Raw genomic sequence first — 20,684 nt, forward strand, 5'->3', positions numbered from 1 at the left:
AAATTAATTGCTCATCGCGCGCGCCTCAAGGATTTCACTGTAAACATCGCCAGTGATTCCGGATGTGTTGCTGGGAAAGATAGAGAGAGAGAGAGAGAGACTCAAATGGCAAGAAATTCCATCGGGATATTTATTTATCTCAGCCGCCAAAATCAATATCACTCCACTTCTCCACGATGCCTATAAAAAGGTGCATTTTCTCTCTCCCCAAAAGTGGGTTTTCAGCACAAAAATCCCACCTCGCAGCATGAGTAATTCATTGAAACACCCTCTCGAGAGATGATTCCATTAAATCTCTCGAGACTCAATGTGATTTATTTTGGTCGGCAAGATGATTGGAAGCCATCCAACGAGATGCTTGAAGATGCGACAAATTCTTACCTTGAATCTGGCGCCAACGACCACTTTCCTTACGTCGTGGTTGTGATGTCGACACACTATTCCGCTGTGTGGCCCTCGGGAGGACACAAACATTACATCAATCTTCCGCCGGAGCCGATAAACTGCGCGTGTTGAAGAGCGACGGTCAAGGATGGTGAGGAAAAGCGTGGCGGCGACCGTTGTTTTCGCCGTCATATTTTCGCCGCACCACAGATTTCAAAAGAAGACGAATTCTCGTACTTCGCAAAGAGATTTTATGGCAAACAGCAGCTGTCACTTCTCAAAATGTCTGACATGTAAGTTTTTGTGATTACTCCCGGAAAATCGCCTTTTTCACCAGGAAATCCCCATTTTCCGCAGTCAAATTCGTGCATAACAAGGAAAGGAATTCTCTGTGTGTGTTTTTTAAACAAAATTCTGGCTGGAAAGTGTGATTTTCGACATGAAAATGGGAATATTTTGGTGTTGTTAATTATAGGTTATGTGTTGTGTCTCTGTAAAATGCGTAGAAAATGCCCTGGAAAAGGCGTTTTTCCTCAACTTTCCACCTAATCTATCACATATCTGAGTCCTTCAAGAGTTTTGCGCAGAAATACGTGTGATGTTTGCCGTGCTAATCGCTTTTTTGGTGTCCCTCCAGCGATGACCTACTCAACTACGATGAAAATGAACTGGGCGATGAGGAGGACTTGGTCGCCAATGAGGATGAGCTGTTGTTGTCAGACGAGGAGACTAGCCCCACAAAGTCCCCCGCCACGTGGGAGACGCTCAGTGCCGTCTCATCACAGCCCAGCACGCAACCGGACTACGCGGTCGTCCGGGAGCAGGTGGACAGTAGTACGCACGCCAACGCGGCTCCGGAAGCTGAAGTCACGACCACAGATGATCAGCTCGAGGTGTCGGCGGGTGAGTGCCAGTCGCAGAAGAACGGTGAAGTGTCCTCCACGATAAAGGACGTCGTAGAGAGCGTCCCAGCGCCGCAAATTGCAGAGTCCTGCACGACAGAGGAGCCGCAGTCGCAGGAGACCAGCGAATATCCGTCGTCAGAGACAGGAACGGCCACAGGGACAGATGATGTGATCGATCTGGACTATAGCTATACAGATGGAGGTGAGAAGATGGCTCAATATGGTGAAATTCTCAACAGAAACTCATTCTGTTCAACATTCTTCCCAGATATTGAAGATTCAGACGAACAGAGTGAGAGGAGGAACCCAAAAACAGCCGCCGAGAGGGAGAATCTAGCGCTGGATAGTGATGAGCATCAGTTCAGCCATGGAAGACCAGTGCGAGGTTTCCCGAGGCGCTTGAGGGGCTCTCCGAGTGGCCGTGGCATCTCTGGACGCTTTCCTCGCGGTCCGCCTGGATTCCCTCACTATCGCCAGCCACTGCCGAATGAGAATTTCAACCCACAGACGCCGCAAATAGTGCCGGACTTCCAATTCCGCGGCGCAGCGCCAGATCACGGCCCGCCGACGTCAACAGACTTCTGCCCGCCGCCCATCTCGTCGGGCTACCGGCCGGAATTCCGCGGCCCACAGCCTTTCGGCATGCGAGGCCCGTTCGAACCTAAGCCGCCCGGCGGAGCGATGTTCGGGCCGACGATGGACAGTCAATTCCGAGGGCCGCGCGGAATGGAATTCGCACCGCGCGGCAATCGCCACCAATTCCGGCCGTTCAATCCGAACGGCGTCAGGCCGTCCTTCAGGCCCAACATGCCGCGTATGCCGCCGCGCATGGACGGCATGCGGCCGCCATTCGTTAGCAGTCAGGCGTCGACGTCCTTTCCCGCGCCACCGCGACCGGCGCAGTCATATCCGGGGCCGCAGAACCCTATGGCGATACAGCAGTCGTCGAAGATGCCGCGCAAGGTGCTGATCAACCCGAACTTCAAGGGCGGCGTCGAGGCGGCCACGACGCAACTGATGATGGACACGCTGCAGCACCCGCAGTTCATCAACTCCATCAGCACCCACGTGTCGCACCTGCACAGCGACGAGGAGCTGCTGCGGCAGCAGGAGGAGTTCATCAACAAGAACCGCATGCACATCGAGAAGCGGCGCCACGAGCGATCGCCCGAGCGCGACAGAGAGCGCGATCGCGACTACTCTTCGCCGCCGCCACGGCGCCGCGCGCCGAGCAGAGAGAGGCAGGCCAGGGGCGGCTGGCGCAACAGGAGGGAGTCGCCGGACAGGGGCGCGGAGTGGAGGCGGCGAAGACGAAGTGCGAGTCCGGAGCGGAGTAAGGACGAGAAGAGGGACAAGGCGCCGGAGGATGAGGACGAAGAGACGCGAGAGTACAGAATACAGATTGAGAAGCAGAAGGCGATGCGAGAGAAGATTCTGCGCGACAAAGAGATGCGAAGGCGAAAGGCGGCCGAGGAGAAGGCGAAAGTTGAGGTGAGAAGATTCTTCTGACTGATTTCTTAACCCTCAAATCTTAAATTCCCTAAAATGATTAAGAACTGTTGACTTTTTCACTGATCAAAGCACAAATTTGTCTTGCAGCATCAGCAGCAACAACAGCAGCAAGTGGTGGAGAAGAAGCCTCTTGAGCCTGCGCCGGCGCCACAGAAACTCACGCCTCTGGTCGTGACGGAGAGCAAAATCATCTCGCTGAAGCGCAAAGCTGAGACATCCAATCTCGCGCCTGTGGCCAGTAAACAGGCGGCGAACAGTGGCGAAGAGTTGCCTGACTATGCGGACGAGGACGATGGGACACCGTCACCGCCGCCGCCGCGCACACACACGCCGCCACAGCCGCCGACGTCTAGCTCGACGACGCCACAGCGGCGCCTGGTGCTGAAGCCGACTTTGGACAACCAGAAGATGAGCTACGCATTCGCGGCGGACTCGACAGAGGCGGCGGCGAAGCCGAAAGGCATCTTCGATCGGCTGGAGAAGAAGATCAGCGTGACTGACGCGGCGAAAAGGAAGATTCAAAGAATTGTGATCAACAATATGGAGTAAGTATAAAGCGACGGCGGGCAGAAGCTGACCATTAATTGTACAAGTTTTCATTTTATCATCCTGACCACGTTTTTCCCCCTTTATTTCCACCCATACACAAAATTGTGATGCATTTTCTCCACAAAATACTTTCTCTGCATGAATGGGATTATTTTTGCAAGAATTGTACTATATATTTCCGTCTTTTCCGTCTTTTTTCCACCCTTTGATTTCTAGCTTGAAGAAGAAAGCAAAACTTTTATTGTACGGACGTGAGAAAGCTAAATAAGCAATCAAAATGAATGAGAAAAAGCGGGAAATGAGACAACTTTTAGGGATATTCTTTTCTATTATTCTTTTTTCTCTTATTTGTATAACATGTTTTTTTCCTCGCTTTTTTGCTTGACTACCAAACAAAACTCTAGTGCATTATATTAACATCACCATCAATGTTTTCTTTGACTGATGATTGAATTCTGGAAATTCTTTTTTTATTAGAAAGGAAATGAAAATAGCATAAAAATTTGGTAGTTGAACAGAATTTTTCTTTGTTCTTAAAGTAGAATTTTTCATTTATAGTAATTATATTTTTGCCCAATGTTTTCTCAAAAATAGTCAGAGAATTTGTAGTGAGAAAGAGAAGCAAAAGTGTGTGTATAATTTACGATTATAGAGGAAAATGAGAGAGAGAGAGAAAGAGCGTATTTAGGGCATTAACTTACGATTATAACTTCTAACTTAAGATTACACAGAGAAAATGAAGAGTTTTCAATAAAAGGTCTTACATAAAAAAAAATTTTGATGTGTAACAAAAACACTCATACAACAATTACTATATTTGTAAACAGTTTTCTTTTTTTTCGTATGACTAGAATTAATGATTATATAGTGAAAAAGAATATTTTATAGTGTTTAAGGCAAGAGATATAATTATATTGTATGGACGAGTGGGAAAGAGAGTTGAAAAGCACGAAGATTGGCAAAAGAACACGAGTAGTTAGATAAGTTAATGTGAAGAGAAGAGGAAAGAAATTCGCTGTACAGTCTTGATTTCGTCATTTCTAATCGACTTTGTGTAGATTCATGAAGCTTGTCTGCTGATTAAATTCCTTTTTTCAACGGACACTCATAATTGTATTTGTTGGCATTTTTGACAATGCAATGGAATGTGTGACACAGAAAGAAATTTCTGTGGCACTTTTTTGTCATAAAAAAGAGACTTTTTTCTATTGTATTGTCCACAAAATCGAATAAAATATATATAGAAAATTCCGCCAATCTGAAGAGCATTGCAACAAAAAGAATCTATTCATGTTTGTATTAATTTGCTGGGCCGAAGAAGAAAAAACAGGAGAGCCTGCAATTTTGTAGGTCACACCGCGAGGTCGTAAATTGAAGCAAACATTGTGTAGAGAGAAGAGAGAATGATAATAAATTGCAAATAGGATTATAAAATACAGCAAACGCATTAGGGAGAAATGCTAACAGACTCCACGCGACGAATAAAGAAGGATGAAAAACCTACTAAGTAATGCAAAAGTGCGTCTTTCATTTGTCTGCAGAAGTTTTTCTTTCACCCATTGATTGATTAACTGTTGATGTGCTACTAAGAAGTGTAATTTGACTTTTATCGTCGCTGATCGCGACACACGATCGCGAGAGTCACGAATGGGCGCCGGAATTCGACACACACACTCTCCGAGGGGCTGCCAATTGGTCGAATCAGGTGAGAATTCGCTGAAATGATGAAATTTCACAGAAACTTAACAACTTGGGCCACATAGGTTTAAGAGGATCATGAGTCAACAATTGGCATAATAAAGGCGGAGCTTCTGAGTGGGCGTGGCTTTATTGTAATAAAATACTCTTTCAGCCCTGAAATTTGATTTTTCTCAGCACTGCACGCACTTTCCTCAGTAGTGATAAGCCTTCGGCGAACACCTGTTGCAGTGCGAGCGCGAAAGCGAGATCGCGCGAGTGTTTTTCTCTCTCTTGAGAGAAGCTTCAGGTGGAATAAAAATTCACTATTCGGCAGTTTCACAGTCGCGATCACACCATTGAACAGTGCGCGCAGTCTCTCAGGTGATCTGCGAAGTCTACTGCACTCACAGTCAGTGTTTTTCCTCGAAAAAAATAGAGTCAATCAATTGTGAGTGATTAAGAGCCCGACAATGGAGGGATTTTTCCACCCGCGACGCATTACCGGCCAAACCACGCCTCATTGAGACTCAACCAGTCAATCGACAGTGTCAACAGAGATCAAGTGATCGAGTGAATTCTGACACTGTAATTAAGTCGCTCTTGAGACAGTCTTTCAGACCCACCGCGAAGTGACTGGAAAGTGCCGTGATAAAAAAAGGGGAGGAAAAGCACATTTACGTGATTTACGTAATTTCAAGTAGTTACACTCTTGAAAAGTATAATCCAGTATTTAATAGAGGCTCCATTTGAGGCCTTGAAGCTTTTTTCTCTGTGTTTGTGTTTGTGCATCTTTTATCTCACTTAGAAAACTCTCCCTGGAAAGATTGCGAACGGCGTGCATTTTCCAAAAGCTCTCACTCGCGCTCATCTCACTCTGTGTTTGCGGTGCAGAAAATTGTGAATGTTTTTCCATCTGGGAAATGTGTGTCAAATGCTAATACTCTTCATCCAGCTATTCTTGTGAATTTTCATCTTTCCCACCACCTTTTGATCATCTCATTTGTTGCGTGAAAAGAGGAAAAGCAGCAGCAAACATGGCTCAATTGAATTCATCGGTAGGTTTTTGTTTTCTTATGCTCGCCTCTCCCCTAATTGCACACCTGTGCGCCCATCTTCAGGTGATGAGAGAACTCTGGAGTATCACGCAATGAATTTCCATCATTTCCATCTAATGATCATATCGTTATGCTCTGGCAGCGACGATGGTAAAAATCTCTTTTCTCTCTTTCTCTCCGTCCGGCGTGAATGGATTTTCCAGCGCTCTTTTTTTCCTCTTTGTCCATCCTCAATGGACGATGGGTAATTTTTAATGCTTCACGTTGGGTAAAAATTCAATGAATTTCCCGTTACTCGGCGCTGTTTTTACACCGACAGATTTTACATCGTGAACGTGATTTTCAGTTAGACGAATTGCGGCACGGTAAAAGATGAGAAATTTCGCAAAGCACCGCGAAATTCTGCGCATGATTCACGTCAAGAATGCCACAATCAATTGATAACAATTTCCCCCCAAAAGCAAAAGAACAAGAAAAGTGAGATAACACTAAGTAAACAACCTTTTAATGCAGAAGTTGAGTGTTCTTTTGGCCACTCGCGATTTGTGGGAAAGCCTTCAAGTGCAATCTCAAGACCCGATTTTAGGCCACACCGCAATGAGTGACACACGGAGACGTGTGAAAAATGATACGGCAAGACAGTAAAAGAGTGTCTCAACAATTACAACTGCGCTATGGAGGACAGAATGCGCAAAAATTCCGTCTGTATTTACTTAGGAAATCTGTGAGCAAACATAAGATAAACACATTCTTCGGTGAAACAAGTCAAGATTGTACAACTTTTCTACTCAATTGAGCTTTAGGATGGTCATATAGAAATAACTTTTATGCCTTTTACGACTCAGTTTTTTATTAAATTCTTCTTCTGCTTACGAGTTGGGCCAAAGCACAGTTTTCTTTAGTGACTGAGCAAGAAAATCTGTTACTTTGAACATCTTCTAGAGTCATTTTCCTCGATTCTTAAAGATTTAGGGAATTAATTAAGCTAGATCAAAATTGAGATCAAGAATCTATTAAAACTTCTGATTCAAATTCATCAATTTCGATGATCTTAACTTCATTTGGAAACTCTTCTAAAATTCTACAAACCAATCAATTTATAGATAAAATCTATTTCTCAATTATTCTAAATTGACAACAGAACAACAGAAGCACAACAGTGTGTGTTAGTTTTGAAAAAGCGTCGTTACAACGCGCGTTTCCTGGTGGAAAAAGTGGCTTTTATTGAAATTAACATCTCGCGATGAACTGAATGAGCGCCGCTGAACCTGTTTAGAATTGAGTCTACGACTTGTCCTCATTCCCGATCGAATTATCATGCTAAATGCGAGGCGATCGAATGGTTCTCTTGAGGGAGTTTTATCGCACAAATGGAAATAATCGCTCTCGGCTGACGGACCAGTTTTCTGGCGCACGAGCGCAATTGCTCAGCCGTAATGTTTGTTTGTGGCATTAATTGCACCAGCGGCAATTTACCATCACCCAAAGACCTTCGCCATCAGCCGAGAGCGTAAAAGGATCCCCAGGGAGTCGCTCTGCGCTCATCGATTACTCATCAATAAAACAATTAAGATTACAAATAACCTCATAACATGATGCTTGAGACCTTCGGCGTAAATTAAATGATGGATTTTCTCAAAGAAATCTTTGTACATCTTCTCAAAACAATAAATTGAATTGTTCGCAACTTGTTATGCTGAGTAGAAAAAAGCCTCTCCTCAATTACTCATCTTCTTGCAATCGAGCACGAAACCTTGCTTATCATCTCGCTCTGAGGAATGCATCAAGTCTCAGGTTGGGTGAGATTCGCGACACTTTTATCACGTCAGGTGTAATTTATCAGAAAATCTCTTGCGGATTAAGATTCCTGGGCATCGTGCGAAGGCGTTCAAACACGTCCAAAAATCCATCTCATCATCAATTTTCCACCTACACAGACTTCGGCACAAGACAATCTTTTTATTCCCAGTCACAGAAGACTTCATTCTTTAGTTCTCTGAAATGTCTTCAGCGTGTCGGACGTGAGTTTTCCGTGCATTTTTTTCGCCATCGCCAGAGGAGTTTTTACGCAAAGAAACGCACACAAAAAAGTCAAAACATTTCGTGAAAAAGCCACAAAATATTGAAGCGCCAATTTTGATGCGCGCCAGTGATTTCTAATCGTGCTCTCTAGGACAGTGAGATAAGGCAGTGGAACACACAAATGGTTAGAGTGCTATTCATGCTGGGCTGGAAGGTTTTCCACCCACTCAAACCTCCATTCTTCCCGCGTACGGAATTCTCTTTTTTGTTGTTTGGTCTCTCAAAAGCACACATTCAGCACTGTTACAAGTTCAGAGTGTGTTTTGTTGTTATGCTAAAACACCCAGCATTATTCCAAACTCGCGCGCGCAATTGCATTGAAGAATGGAGGAGAATTTGCTGAAAAAATTACCTCACAACAAACACTGAAATTAAATCTTATTACAACAGGCCTCCAGAACGAACTCCATCCTCAGAAAATTCCACCGCGATAAGAATGCACAACAGGTAAAAATAAGTTGCTGCTTCACACTCTTTTTCCACCACTGATTAACACTGATAACAAACATCGAAGCACTGGGCGAGTGGGAGTGAAAATGTGATCTGAAAAGGCGTGCTAAAAGAAGTTCGAAAGGCGACAAAGAGGTCAGAAATTGACCAGCGATTAGTCTTGCGGGCATTTGCTCAGCCTCACGTGCTCCAAAACTCACCGAGGGGCGCAGAACTTCACTTTCTGCAGCTCTGCGCTTCGCTGGATTTCATACACTCTCGATTCTGATTCATAATTATGCAATTTTCCAGCTGTAAAATCTTCATCGAAACGTAAAGCAGCAATGAGGGTCGTAAAAATACTGACAGAGAAAGTAATTTCAATTGCTTACCTTGGAAAAAGGCATAAAATTACAGTGCAATAGAGACATAGAGACTTGCAGGGTAATTTGAACACAGAAATATACATGGAAATTATCTTTATTCGCATTTGAACAGTTTTTATAATGCAATTTTCAAGTTTTCTCTAAAGAAAATAATGGAAAAGTCTTAATCATCGCCCTTAGAAGCCCCGCTTTTCCGTATTTCGTGCAATACTCTTTTTCTACATTAATTTTGGTGTTTTCACGTGAAATCCCTTCAAATTCAATCACGAAGATCGTAAATTTCCCAATTACATAAAAATACACACGCAGAGATCTTTTTTGTCAATACGAATTACCATCACAAAGATTACGGTGTCTTTTCTAAATGCTTCTTGGCACGAGTCGCGACATTTCCTGCTGCTGCCCTTGATGACAAATTTATTCAACTTCTTGTATTTAATATTCAGCAGATGAATTGAATGTGAGAAAGTTTCGAATGCATAACAACTCATCTTCGCAGCGTGAAGAAAGACGCGCGACGGCTGTGTAAATGCGCTTGTCTTTAAGCTATTGACCCCTCGATTGGAGCCAAATGTTCTCCAGTTTGTCCGCTATTTGCTGAGACTTTTCACATGTATGGAGATATTTTCCTAGGGCGCAAACGGGAAAGTGGGAGAAAGATTGTATCATTTCGACATGTGGTTCTGATGGAGAAGAAGAGCTCACGAGGAACAGAGCGAGAGAGAGAGAGTAATGACCGCACAGATCAATGGGAGAGAACTTCACCAAATAACATGAAAACTGTTCATTACATGGAATTAAGTACACGGTTCGATCGTTGCATAACGAATTGCCGAGTGTTTTGAAACAAGACTCCGCGTGGATGAAAAAGAAATGGAACGTTTAAAGAAAACCTCCTTGGAATTGACTTTTTTGCCCAACAATCTTTTTCATGCTTTACTTGTCGCTCTTTTGGCTTCTCTCGCGCGGAATCATTCTTTTGCAAAAATCACAATCTGTGGCTTTTTTTCTGCGTGATCGGATTTGGCTGTGTTGCAAAATCACGCGCAAAGAAGGCAAATGAAGGCTCTCTTGGATGTGAGATGAAGTGAGAAGAGAGAGAGAGAAAATGACACAATTTTCCCAACACTTTTCTCTCCCTCTTGCGTGCACTTTTTCTTCTCTCCGTCAATTCAGCAGCCTCATCCGCGTAGAGAAAGTTTTTTTTTCTACATCATCACATAGTTTTATTTCCTCTTCCAATAAAACTCCATTCCTAAATTTCACTGGGGCGCAATTTATGCGATAGTGAAGTGACACCATTAAAGTGCCTTCGCCTCTTATCAAATGCTCGTTCACTTTTTTTTCACTTTGTGAGGCGCAGCAGAACTTTTTCGGGCCTCTTTGCTTCCCAATCAATTACAATCGAAACTACCGTGATAAACGCTTCATCCGGAGAGTGGTTTTTTAGAAAAGTGTGTTAAACACGATTCGCTAATTGTTTGCATAACAGCCAACAACAGAGCGCGTCTTGTGATGTTTGAACAGAAGAAATTGGTTATTTGCCGAAGAATAAGAGCAGCATTGTAAAATCCACAATTTGTTCTACTGAACGCCATTCGATTTGTGTTTGAGCCCCAAAAAGAGCCACCAAAAATCACTAATTAGCCTCTTTTGTGACCTTCTCTAATTGCCGAACAGCGACTCTAGCTTCCGGCTTAATTGGATTCTCCAGCCATTTGTTCCCGGCGTGGCGCGGGAAATTCTCCTCATCCCCAGAGCTTACCCGGACTTTATTGATAATCCCATTTGGCTGATCCTGCTCTGGGAGAGTGCCAATGCGGAGAAAAAACGGAGTGCCGCGAAGCAAATCCCCTTGGCGTCTTTTTTTGCACACACAGAGGCCAACGCAAAGGGGGCTCTCAATGTCTTAATATTGGTGAATTCCTGTTTTCACGCTAATTTTCTGCCGGATAAATTATGATCAAGCATAGAAGAAATACTAATTGCCCGTGTTTTGATTCCGATTTGCTCACACTTGATAACATTTCAATTTTTGATGATGGTTTTATCATCAAAATCAATTGAATATGTATTTGAATTTAAACAGAAAACACTGCAGGACATATCTTGCAGATATCCTGAGATATGTCATATGACACTGCTTAAGATTCTTCACAGACAGTCCGGTGAATCCGATGAATCGAAAAAATAAACAGAGTTTGTCCATTCTCTTAAAGATCATCAGTTCGTTGGCCTCAAAAACTGCCATTTCTCCATAAGCAAAGCCCAGCAGATCCTTATCCGTCTTTTCTTTTTGACTCAACAACACTTAAGCTATGATTTATGATGACATGCCGTGGATGTTCAATGCACAAACTGCAATTCACCCCTCAATTTAATTACTTTCTTGCACAAAACACGGTAATTGATTTAATGACTCCAACATTTCATCCCAGTGAAGAATGCAAATTTCCCTCCCAACATGCTAATCAGCGTTATGTTAGTCAATTATGCGATTAATTGTTACTCAAACCAGTGCTGAAATTGATTTCACTCCACTCTTCAGGGTTTTATAATGACGAAATGGTTTTTAAATTGGAAATGGATTAAAAAGAAAAACGCCAGAAACTTTCAATATATAAAAATATATGATTTAATTCACTCTAAACTGCCGGTCAGTCGGTGTGAGAGTGAAGCAGAAACTGGGTGTCACTCGAAGTGGCTGATTTATTGTCGCCTCAAGTGTGTAGAATTCTGCAATGAATGGCCCCTCGACGTCCCCCGCGAATTGGCACATTGCACCACATTGCACAGCGCCGAGCGAGTGTGTGGTTATTATTTTGAAGAAGCATTCCCGTGCTGACTGTGTAAAAACTCTGGTGCAACGAAGGCCTGAGTGGGCCAGAAAAAAAGTAGGGAAAAGTTGTGGAAAAAGTGGTGATAAGACGTCTGGTTTGGGCGCAGAGTGAAAAGGAGGAGTATTGGATTGCTTTATGGGTTCACATTTGAAAATAATCATTCACTCAACACATTTTCACCACCACACCATCGCAATGTTGTTGTGTTCTCACGATGGCTTTTTTCCCAACGGTGCCGCAGTCAGTGCAAAAGGAATAACACACATTTATTAATAGATCCCCATAGAGTTTGTGAGTTTTAAAATTGGAAATTTTTGGTATTCAAAACGGGACACTGCGAGCCTCAGTTGTGCGCTGAACTCGAGGCCGATTGGGTGGCCGTTAAATATCTGTCCGCCGCCAAAATTGCCATTTAGCAATCCAGAAACTGTGTGCACCTTGTTGCGGAAAAACAGATCCCCAGTGGAGCAAATTGAGTGTTCAATTCGCTGGACAAAAAGTGCTCTAATCTCTGCCTCTTTTGGTTTTTTTTTGGTTTTGTGCCGCGCTTAATCGCGCCCAGTTTTTGTGTGTTCCTCGCGCGCGGGATCAATTTGCTGCAGACAAAGTGAACAACAAATTGTGATCCACTTGTTCATCATCGCGAGAGGTCAATTTTCGCCTCATTTGCTCGCCTTTGAGCGCAATGTGTGGCCAGAGAAAAATCTATAATTAATCCCCCCAACGCGAAGAGTGCGCGCGCGATGAGGAGGTGAACAGTGGCCAGAAGAGTGTCCGTTAAGTGGATTGACTCTCCAGAAGTTCAGCGATCGCCCGATGAGATGAACAAGTTGCGTGAATTTCGCGCCAAATCACCTCAGCCCAACCGCCTGGGCGGCAGCATTCTCAACACAATCTCGCGCAGTTACTCCAACGTTAGTCACAAGTTCCTCAGGCGCAGTCCCGGCCGCCGTGGCGGAACTCATCATCGTGCCATCTCGTCGGGGAGCTACGATCTCACCGGTGCCACGGCGGAGCAGCGCCTGGAGATCGGGCATCCCATCCTGATCAACAAGACTGCCCTCGATGTCGACACCATCGATCTGCGCAAGCCCGAGAACTCGATGGCAATTGAGATGGAGACAGACAGCTCCTCTGAAGTTTCCTGCGCCCATCTGCAGGACATCACGTTTTCCTTCCTGCCAGAGGATCACGAGGGCGAACTGGCGGAAGCCGCAGAGTACGAAATCCCACCGAATCCCAAGAGAATCTCACCGCCAAAGAGCACCATCGTCAAGTCCAAATCCTCGACGAATCTGCACAAGTCCGAGCTCACGGTTTACCTCAGGAGATGCTCATCGGTGCGTCTGATCAAGCATCAAGTGTCCACCATTGAAATCCCCCAGGAAAGTCTCAATAATCACGTGCCCGGGAGGAAATCTCTGCCGCCAGACATTCCTCCGCCACCGCCGCCACTCATTGAACGCCCTGAGCATCAGTACGAAGTGGCGGGAAGTCATCTGCGCCGCGCGAGCTACTCCAAAGCGGTGAAGGAGCAGAGCGATAGCCAAAGTGGTGAGGAGAGCGCCAAAGAAGCGTCGGGCAATTTCAAGATCAACCTCAAGATGCCACACTTCAATCGGGCCAAGGCGAAGAACGCCTGGAGTGGCTTCCGCCACTGGCTGGAGGACGAAGTGGTGGTCAGAGTGCGTCCGCAGGAGGACGCCAAGGAGGACACGAGCGGCGGCAGTCTGGAGGAGCCTTCGCACGAGCCAGACGGTCACGAGGTAACACGTGTTGTCCATTCTGTGTCTGTGATGTCATGCGCTCATCCCAGAAATGTAAGCCGACGCGCCGCAGTCAATTTACCTCTGACGCCTGATAAGCGACACTTCCATCGACTTATGCAATCCACTCTCATTAGTACAAACACCCAAATTCATTCCCAAACCGCCGCAGACGCTTACATCTCTCGACTCTCTGAATAATTGCGGAAAGAAGTGAAAAGAGGCACTAATTCACAAATCAGTGAAAACTCCATTATTAGCACCATCTCGCGACCATTTTAAACCAGGAGACGCGCAGTGAAAGTAAATCTATTAGGCGAAAAAATTATCTCAGGCCGTTGTCAAATTCTTGACGAAGATGTGCGACAAACGCTTTTCACTCCCATTAGCATCTTGGGAATGAGAAAGTCCCTTCAATGCGAACACTTTGCCGCAGGGCGAAAGTATGAGCACGTGAAATTTTTCCCATAATCACAACACATAAATTCCTCCACTTAAACACACAATATATATTCCAATTGGAATAATTCATGAGATTAATTAAATTATATCAATCAACAAGTAGGAAAAAGACTCAATTACTTCATTGAACTGCGTGAGGAATTATACTTTAACACCACAGCAAATCTAGCGAAACGTATCGAAATTCCACTCAATTTATTCTCAAACTGTGTCTTCAGGGGAAAAAAAGCGCGTTCGACAGCAATTTCGACCTCTAAACAGTCAGTGATAAACATTGGGACTTCTTTGGGGGGAATTTTATTGTTTAAAATTGTGGAATTGTGAGAAAATATAAACATCCTTGACCTGCTAACCGAAGAAGATCACCAGAAGTTGTGGAGTAACAGTTGATGAATTGTTCTCTGCAACTCTGAGAATTAGAATGGCGAGGAATTCTCAGGAAAATTGCATGCGATTCTTGATAAATACATTCTCGAACAGAGTTGCCAATTGATCTAGATAAGATGCTCTAAATGAAAGAGTTCAGTGTCTCAATGTCTTATAAATTGTGGTATAAATTGCCATTGCAATAGCGTAGACTATATAAAGGCCACGCCCCCTCAGAAGCCCCGCCCAATTTGTCCATTCTCCTTATTTTAAGCCCAATTTTTCACGGAGTCATGCGTTTTTCTATCTTAACTATTTAAAGAAGACTTTTATCACGCTTGTAATTCATTGCTTGAGCGCAATTAATTTCTCACATCTCTTATCTAAACACGCCAGTCTGTTGAGCGAGAGAAGCGAGAATTCTCTCCAGAGAACTCTCAAGCAAATGGAGCTTGTGACGAGACATGAGAAATGATTAAAAACTGTGTTAATTTGTCTTCTCGAGCGGTCGTCTTACTAACAGTTAATGCCACCTGAGCTCTTTATCACTCGCGTCACGTCTTCCGCTATTTGGCACTCGCCGAGTGACTCTAACTGCGCCAAGAACTCATTCTTGTGGACTCCTTCCTCTGTCGTCACTTTCTAATGGGGCAATTTGAATTATGGGCACAGCGTCAAGTGCTTTCGGAGTGCAACAATTTAACTATATGAGCGGCAAGAAAAAAAGATGTATTGTTGGGGCTTTGAGTTGCATGATCGCCTGTTGACTATTGTGAATCTAACCATCCGGAAACTCTTCTGCCACTCACACAAGCCCACTCTCTCTGCGCCTGGCTGGCTTCGGCTCCCCGTGTGCAAGCGAGGTGGCAAAGCCAAGAGGAAACTCCGGAGCTCCAGTCAGTCGCGCACACCAGAGTTGGACACAGTGAATCGAGAGTATCTCATCATCAAATGTGGATCTTCAGCACACTCTATCAATACCATTTTGAGGTGCTCCTCGAGCGCCACTCGATGATCTTCCTCCCCATCGAGAGCGTGTTATTATTCATAACTTGAAATTGTTGGATGTGAAATTCACGCGAGTGAAAAGCTGATTTCTTTGCCTGCCTTTCTTCCTCAGGGTCAAAGTGGATTTGAAGAACTTCGACGCTTCGTGAAGCAAGGCGATGACTTCAGCAAGGAAATGCTGGCAATTCTCCAGGAAAGGTAAACCACTTTTTATCCACTCACTCTTGTCTCTTTTCCCAACACTCGATGCGTGTGGGGCATAAAAGACGAGTTTTCAATTCATTTATTGCAAAAGGGGGAAAAAATACCATGGCATTCAAAAAGTATCACAAGTTTCATCGATTTTCTGTCTCTCCGGCCAAAATCTGATCGGGGAAAAAAGGCCAATAAATCATCTGCCATATGCGCGCGATTTGTGATTGATAACTTCATAATTGCCCCCTAAATTGTATTAACACACAAAAAAATCTTGTGGCAATTGTGAAATAATACCGGAAAATCACTTTCTTCGCTCTTCAACCACTTCAAATTGGAAAATCTCATTACTTATGATTCCCTCTAATTAGATCTCTCACATTAAATGGCAACAATTGCTTCACTTTATCATTCAATTACAACCGAAATGCTAATTTATGCCTCTCACACTGAAAGAGAAATTGGCTGCATAAAATTTCCACACGCCGCGCAACGAGTTTCCCGCCCCGAATTGTGTGTCCAGTTTATCTGGGCGTCTGTATTGGGAAATTGAGTGACACAATCCGCATAATGAGAGGGGTTTTCCCTGTTTTCGCACGCAGGGCCGAGGCGGAGCTCAGCTATGCAAAGTCCCTCACGAAGATGGCCATCAAGCTGAACAAGGCGTGCCGCGAGGTTCCGGCCAGCGGCTCGTGGCGCACCGTGGCCGCCGAGATGGAGAGTCGCAGCGAGATTCACAGGCAGTTCTCGGGCACGATGTCCGAGGAGATCGTGAAGCCGCTGAAGGTGATCATGGAGAATCAGTACAAGGCGCGCAAGGCCGTGGAGAGCACAGTGGACAAGTCCGCGCGCATCCTGGGCGACTTTCGTGCCAGCGAGAACAAGGCCAAGATCAAGTGCGCCAGCGCCGCCAAGAAGAACGAGAAGCTCCAGGACACGGGCCTGGACGTGAGGTGAGAGAAGATCACGTGAATGTCTAAATTCCAGTGTTCAGGAACTTCCTTTTCACATCTGTGCACTTTGCCTTGAATTGAGTGTGTTTTTCGGAAGCTCCGAATGAACTTTGGGAGTTTCCCAGATTCACGGAAACTAATAAAAGTCTTGTATCATCCGCAGAATACAGAGAAGTCCTTCCTTGGGCATTCTCCACCACGGGAACGGCCTTCCGCTGCCCACGAGGAATCCAGAGAAGGAGGAGCGCCTCACGGAGAAGGAGAAAACGAAGCTGGAGACCAAGCGTCGCAAGGCGGAGGAGGCGGTCAAGAGGGCCGACATGGAATACTACACACTCTGCGTGCGCGCAGAGAGGGCGCGCGTGGAGTACGAGAAGGCCGTGGGCAGAGGCTCGACAGTCCTGCAGACGCTGGACACGCAGCGGAGGCTCAACATGCGCACGTACATCGAGAGCTTCCTCAAGCTCATCCCCTTCGCCGCGGAGTTCAGTCTGGAGTCTGACAGCGCGAGTGCAGAGGAAGCGCCCGTGCTGGACATCAAGAACGACGCCCTGATCAAGCACTTCATCCGCCCAGGACTGAATCGCAGCAAGAGCGTCGTGGAGTACGGAAGCCGCTCGGAGACGCTGCCCAGCTCGGGAATCTCCATCAATGGCCAGGCGAACGGATCGATCGCGGGCAGAGGAAGTCCGATCTGGGACAGAGGCATCGCGGATGGTGGCTCGAATCAGCACGATTCGGACTTCGATGAGTTCTCGTCGCACGACGAGGACGAGGACTGCGCGAGGAAGAGCGACAAGGCGGCGCCGCAGAGCAAGATCATTGGGAGGTGCAAGGCGATCTACAACTACGCGCCGCAACTCTCGGATGAGCTAGAACTGAATCCAGGTGAGGACATGACTAATGCACTGCCCGCGAAGGTTACTAAGCATCTGTCTGTCTGTTAATTGCAGGTGATATTATTGAGATACACGTGAAACAGGAGGATGGATGGTGGCTTGGAGCACTGCGAGATCGCGTTGGAATCTTTCCGGCCACGTATGTTGAGGAGATGTCTTAACATTTTGCAATAACAACCGAAAAGATTGAGAAGCAATCGCGGATTTAACATGGAAAAGTGTTATTTATATTTACAATTTAGCTATTAACTTGAGAAATACACAATATTGACTCTATCTCTTCTTCTTCCTGTTTCTCACCGATTGCGTCCGGGAAGACTGAGTAGATTGGACAGTTGGGAAATCCCGGGCAATATCAATCTGGGATTTGGGCCAGAGCCACTCGCAGAAGCGGAGTATCAAGTGACAGAGGGAGACGACCAGCAAATACGGCCACACGCCAGTGTTGAGATAACTGTAACACATTCAATCGTCTCAAACACTTGAGATAAGAGATAAGACTTCACTCACCTGGCCAGCTTTTTCCCCAGCGGCTGATCGGGCTCCCTGAGAACTCTCCTGTACACTTTCTCCGTCCTTGTGGCCACGTTGTCCCAATTGTAGAGCTCCTGCACCAATTCGTTGCAGGCGAAAGGACACAAAATATCGTCCTTCTTGTGAATCCCATTAGATTCTGGCAGCTTTCTTTGGTTCCTGTGTCTCTTAACAGCCAATAAGAGTCCATTCAGCAGCGCCTCCACAGTGGCTTCAGTCATTATGATGAGCTTCTGGGGCAGCACTTCAGGAATTCCGCCCACTCTTGTGGACACGACTTGCAATCCTGTGGCCGCAGCTTCCACGATCGCCATGCAATAGGCCTCCGTGAGGGATGTGTTGAGGAAGATGTGGCCCTGTGTCAGCACGTCACGCACTTTGGAGTGCTTCAGAGCGCCCAGAAGAGTTACGCGCTCTTGCATGTTGTTCTTCTCGCGGATCTCCTCCAGAAGACCTCTCTTTGGCCCATCGCCACCAATTAGGAAGTTCACGTGGCGCATCTCGGGCATCTGGCTGATCCTGGCGATGATCCCCACCAGCAAATCGATGCCTTTGCGGTACACCAGCCGAGAGACAATGACGACAGTGACTGGAAGAGCACAGAAAACGTCAATATGAGAATTATCCACAGATGAAGCGATCTCACCAGTGTCGTTTTGAGGTCTCCTAATGGGATTTGGCGTGAAGAGTGCTGTGTCCACTGCGTTGGGTATCACGGATACCTTCTGAGCGGGCACAGAGGCTCTCAAGACGGTGTTCTCCTTCCCAATGTGCGACACACAGATGCAGTGATTGCAGGAACACAGGGAGATCTGGAGGAACTTGTTTGTGACGACAGCGGAGAGATCAGCGAAGCCGAAGAGGCTGTGATCCGTAAAGACCACCCGGAGGTCCAGGAGCGACGCCACGAGCATCATCTCGTGCGCCAGGGCGGAGAAGGCAGAATGTCCGTGCACGATTTCGATCCTCTCGCGCTCCAGGATGTTTCTGTACAGTGGAATATTGCAGATCATCGTGGGCAGGATGCACTGGTTGTAGAACGTCTTGATGGGCAGGTAGTAGACTTTCAGGCCGCTGGTCATGTATCGGATTCCCACTCGATCGCCATAAGAGTGAGTCACCACGATGACCTATAAGACAGCGAGAAGGAATTTAGGGATTTCCGCCAAGACTCCTCACCCTACACAACCCCTCACCTTGTGGCCCTTCTCGAGAAGGCACTGCGAGAGGCTGAAGATGTGCTCCTCCACTCCGCCCATGTTGGGATAGAAGAAATCCGAGGCCATGCTGCAGAGAAGCAGAGAAGAAACTCACTTGCTAAAGGAATTCCTCAGCCTTTCCGTGATCCTCCTTACCAGATCCTCATGCTGATCATCTACTGGTAACTACAGCACTCCTCATTGAGGAATTAAAGCTATTTTCCTTGATGGAAGTGATTTGTTTTGGTTTTCCGACCACTTGCACGCACATGCACGCATTTCATCGACATTTCGACATGTCAAATGGACACTTAGAGCGCCATCTAGCGAATATTTTGCATGAGATTACAAAGAATTCGCTTTTCCCGTCCATCTGAGGAAAAATAACGAATATATGAAGTGTGAGTTTTATTCATTTATTATACAATTCAATTTTCTATTGTGAAATTTATGAAACGAGTTAAAATGGCGTTTTTCGCCATATATTTACATAGAATCAGTTTAAGAAACTGGAGCTCCTGGAGCTATTGACTGAGTCTTGGTTGTCTGAAGAATCCGGAGAAACTCCTGAAAAATTGAAATTATGTAAGATAGTGTGACGAATTCATCTTGTCTCTCACAGACTCACGAATGAGTTTCATGTACTGCGTAGCAATGAGACCATCGAAATCTTTCATATTGCGATCGATGCCGTTCGCAATTAGATAGCAGTAAAGATCGAGGCGCCTGTACAGAACTGCCACGTGAAGAGCGGTCATCTTGGACCGAGGATAGGTCGCGTTGATGTCGCATCGTCCCTTGAGAAGCGCAGTCAGGCTGGAGAAATTCGTCTCTTCTCTCATGACAATCGCACTCACGCAGATTAAGAAGGGAGATACCTTGCTCATTGTGCATTCGTTCACCATGGCGCCATGATGGATCATGAGGCTGATCAAGGGAGCGGATAATATGTAGCAGGCCTTGTGGAAGGGCGTGTAGTAGTCATCATCGTGAGCATATCTGGGAATGCTCAGAAAGCCAGGATTTTCAAGGAAGAATCGAGCACAGATTCGAAAAGACGCTGGTGTGAGCTTGACCTTCCGTATCTGGGGAACAAAAGAAAGGAAGAGAATGGTGAGAGGAATCTGGATTTAGCTAAAAATTATGATATTCTTACCAAAATGTCGTGAATCGTCTTAGAATCATTGCGAATTTGCACGGAATACTGCCAAGACGCGTAAATCAAGCAACCAGTCATGATTAGTGGCATTATCACCTGGTAATAGTCCATGAAATACTCGAGGAAGTCCATATTTTTCAATTTTCTGTTGAAAATTGCCGGGAAAATGTTTTTTACGCCCAGGGACGCTCTCAATGTTGATGGCGCACACTTTGACAACTGACGCAGTGAAGTTGGCTACAAGAATTTACTTCGCGCGTAAAATCCAATCTGCTGACAATGGTCTCTCAGAGACATCTAGCGGAGTTGCGCACTCTGGCC

General features: G+C 45.7%; 3 protein-coding genes across 3 annotated transcripts; 2 read left to right on the plus strand and 1 right to left on the minus strand.

Annotated features, from left to right (window-relative positions):
• Positions 1–591: 591 nt before the first annotated feature.
• On the plus strand, positions 592–4,277 carry LOC132265221 (serine/arginine repetitive matrix protein 1). The gene is made up of 5 exons (XM_059765799.1): positions 592–677; positions 1,022–1,491; positions 1,558–2,780; positions 2,889–3,346; positions 3,567–4,277. The coding sequence occupies exons 1-5, from the start codon at positions 667–669 to the stop codon at positions 3,616–3,618; spliced, it is 2,214 nt and encodes a 737-aa protein (XP_059621782.1). The 5' UTR covers positions 592–666; the 3' UTR covers positions 3,619–4,277.
• A 6,351-nt stretch (positions 4,278–10,628) lies between these two features.
• LOC132264192 (antigen EG13) lies at positions 10,629–17,747 on the plus strand. The gene is made up of 5 exons (XM_059764305.1): positions 10,629–13,588; positions 15,537–15,622; positions 16,222–16,572; positions 16,736–17,460; positions 17,526–17,747. Exons 1-5 carry the CDS (start codon positions 12,644–12,646, stop codon positions 17,630–17,632), a joined length of 2,214 nt encoding a protein of 737 aa, XP_059620288.1. The 5' UTR covers positions 10,629–12,643; the 3' UTR covers positions 17,633–17,747.
• Positions 17,718–19,475, minus strand: LOC132264201 (phosphatidylinositol N-acetylglucosaminyltransferase subunit A). Its single transcript, XM_059764317.1, has 5 exons — positions 19,361–19,475; positions 19,202–19,292; positions 18,652–19,135; positions 17,982–18,594; positions 17,718–17,925 (listed from the first exon to the last, which is right to left on the minus strand). Exons 1-5 carry the CDS (start codon positions 19,378–19,380, stop codon positions 17,745–17,747), a joined length of 1,389 nt encoding a protein of 462 aa, XP_059620300.1. The 5' UTR covers positions 19,381–19,475; the 3' UTR covers positions 17,718–17,744.
• Between the last annotated feature and the right edge of the window lie 1,209 nt (positions 19,476–20,684).

This window comes from Phlebotomus argentipes, unplaced genomic scaffold (assembly GCF_947086385.1).
Source record: "Phlebotomus argentipes unplaced genomic scaffold, Phlebotomus argentipes genome assembly contig_2, whole genome shotgun sequence".
Classification (NCBI taxonomy): Eukaryota; Metazoa; Arthropoda; class Insecta; order Diptera; family Psychodidae; genus Phlebotomus; species Phlebotomus argentipes.

Excerpts from the sequence above, each read along its gene's own strand:
- LOC132265221 (XM_059765799.1), top strand. Across the intron at positions 1,492-1,557 it reads CTATAGCTATACAGATGGAG|ATATTGAAGATTCAGACGAA; the intron begins GTGAGAAGATGG and ends CATTCTTCCCAG. Across the intron at positions 3,347-3,566 it reads ATTGTGATCAACAATATGGA|CTTGAAGAAGAAAGCAAAAC; the intron begins GTAAGTATAAAG and ends TTTGATTTCTAG.
- LOC132264192 (XM_059764305.1), top strand. The coding sequence starts at position 12,644 with ATGAACAAGTTGCGTGAATTTCGCGCCAAATCACCTCAGCCCAACCGC. Across the intron at positions 13,589-15,536 it reads ACGAGCCAGACGGTCACGAG|GGTCAAAGTGGATTTGAAGA; the intron begins GTAACACGTGTT and ends TTTCTTCCTCAG. Across the intron at positions 15,623-16,221 it reads CTGGCAATTCTCCAGGAAAG|GGCCGAGGCGGAGCTCAGCT; the intron begins GTAAACCACTTT and ends TTTCGCACGCAG.
- LOC132264201 (XM_059764317.1), bottom strand. The coding sequence starts at position 19,380 with ATGATCAGCATGAGGATCTG. Across the intron at positions 18,595-18,651 it reads GAGACCTCAAAACGACACTG|TCACTGTCGTCATTGTCTCT; the intron begins GTGAGATCGCTT and ends GTGCTCTTCCAG. Across the intron at positions 17,926-17,981 it reads CTGGGGAAAAAGCTGGCCAG|TTATCTCAACACTGGCGTGT; the intron begins GTGAGTGAAGTC and ends AATGTGTTACAG.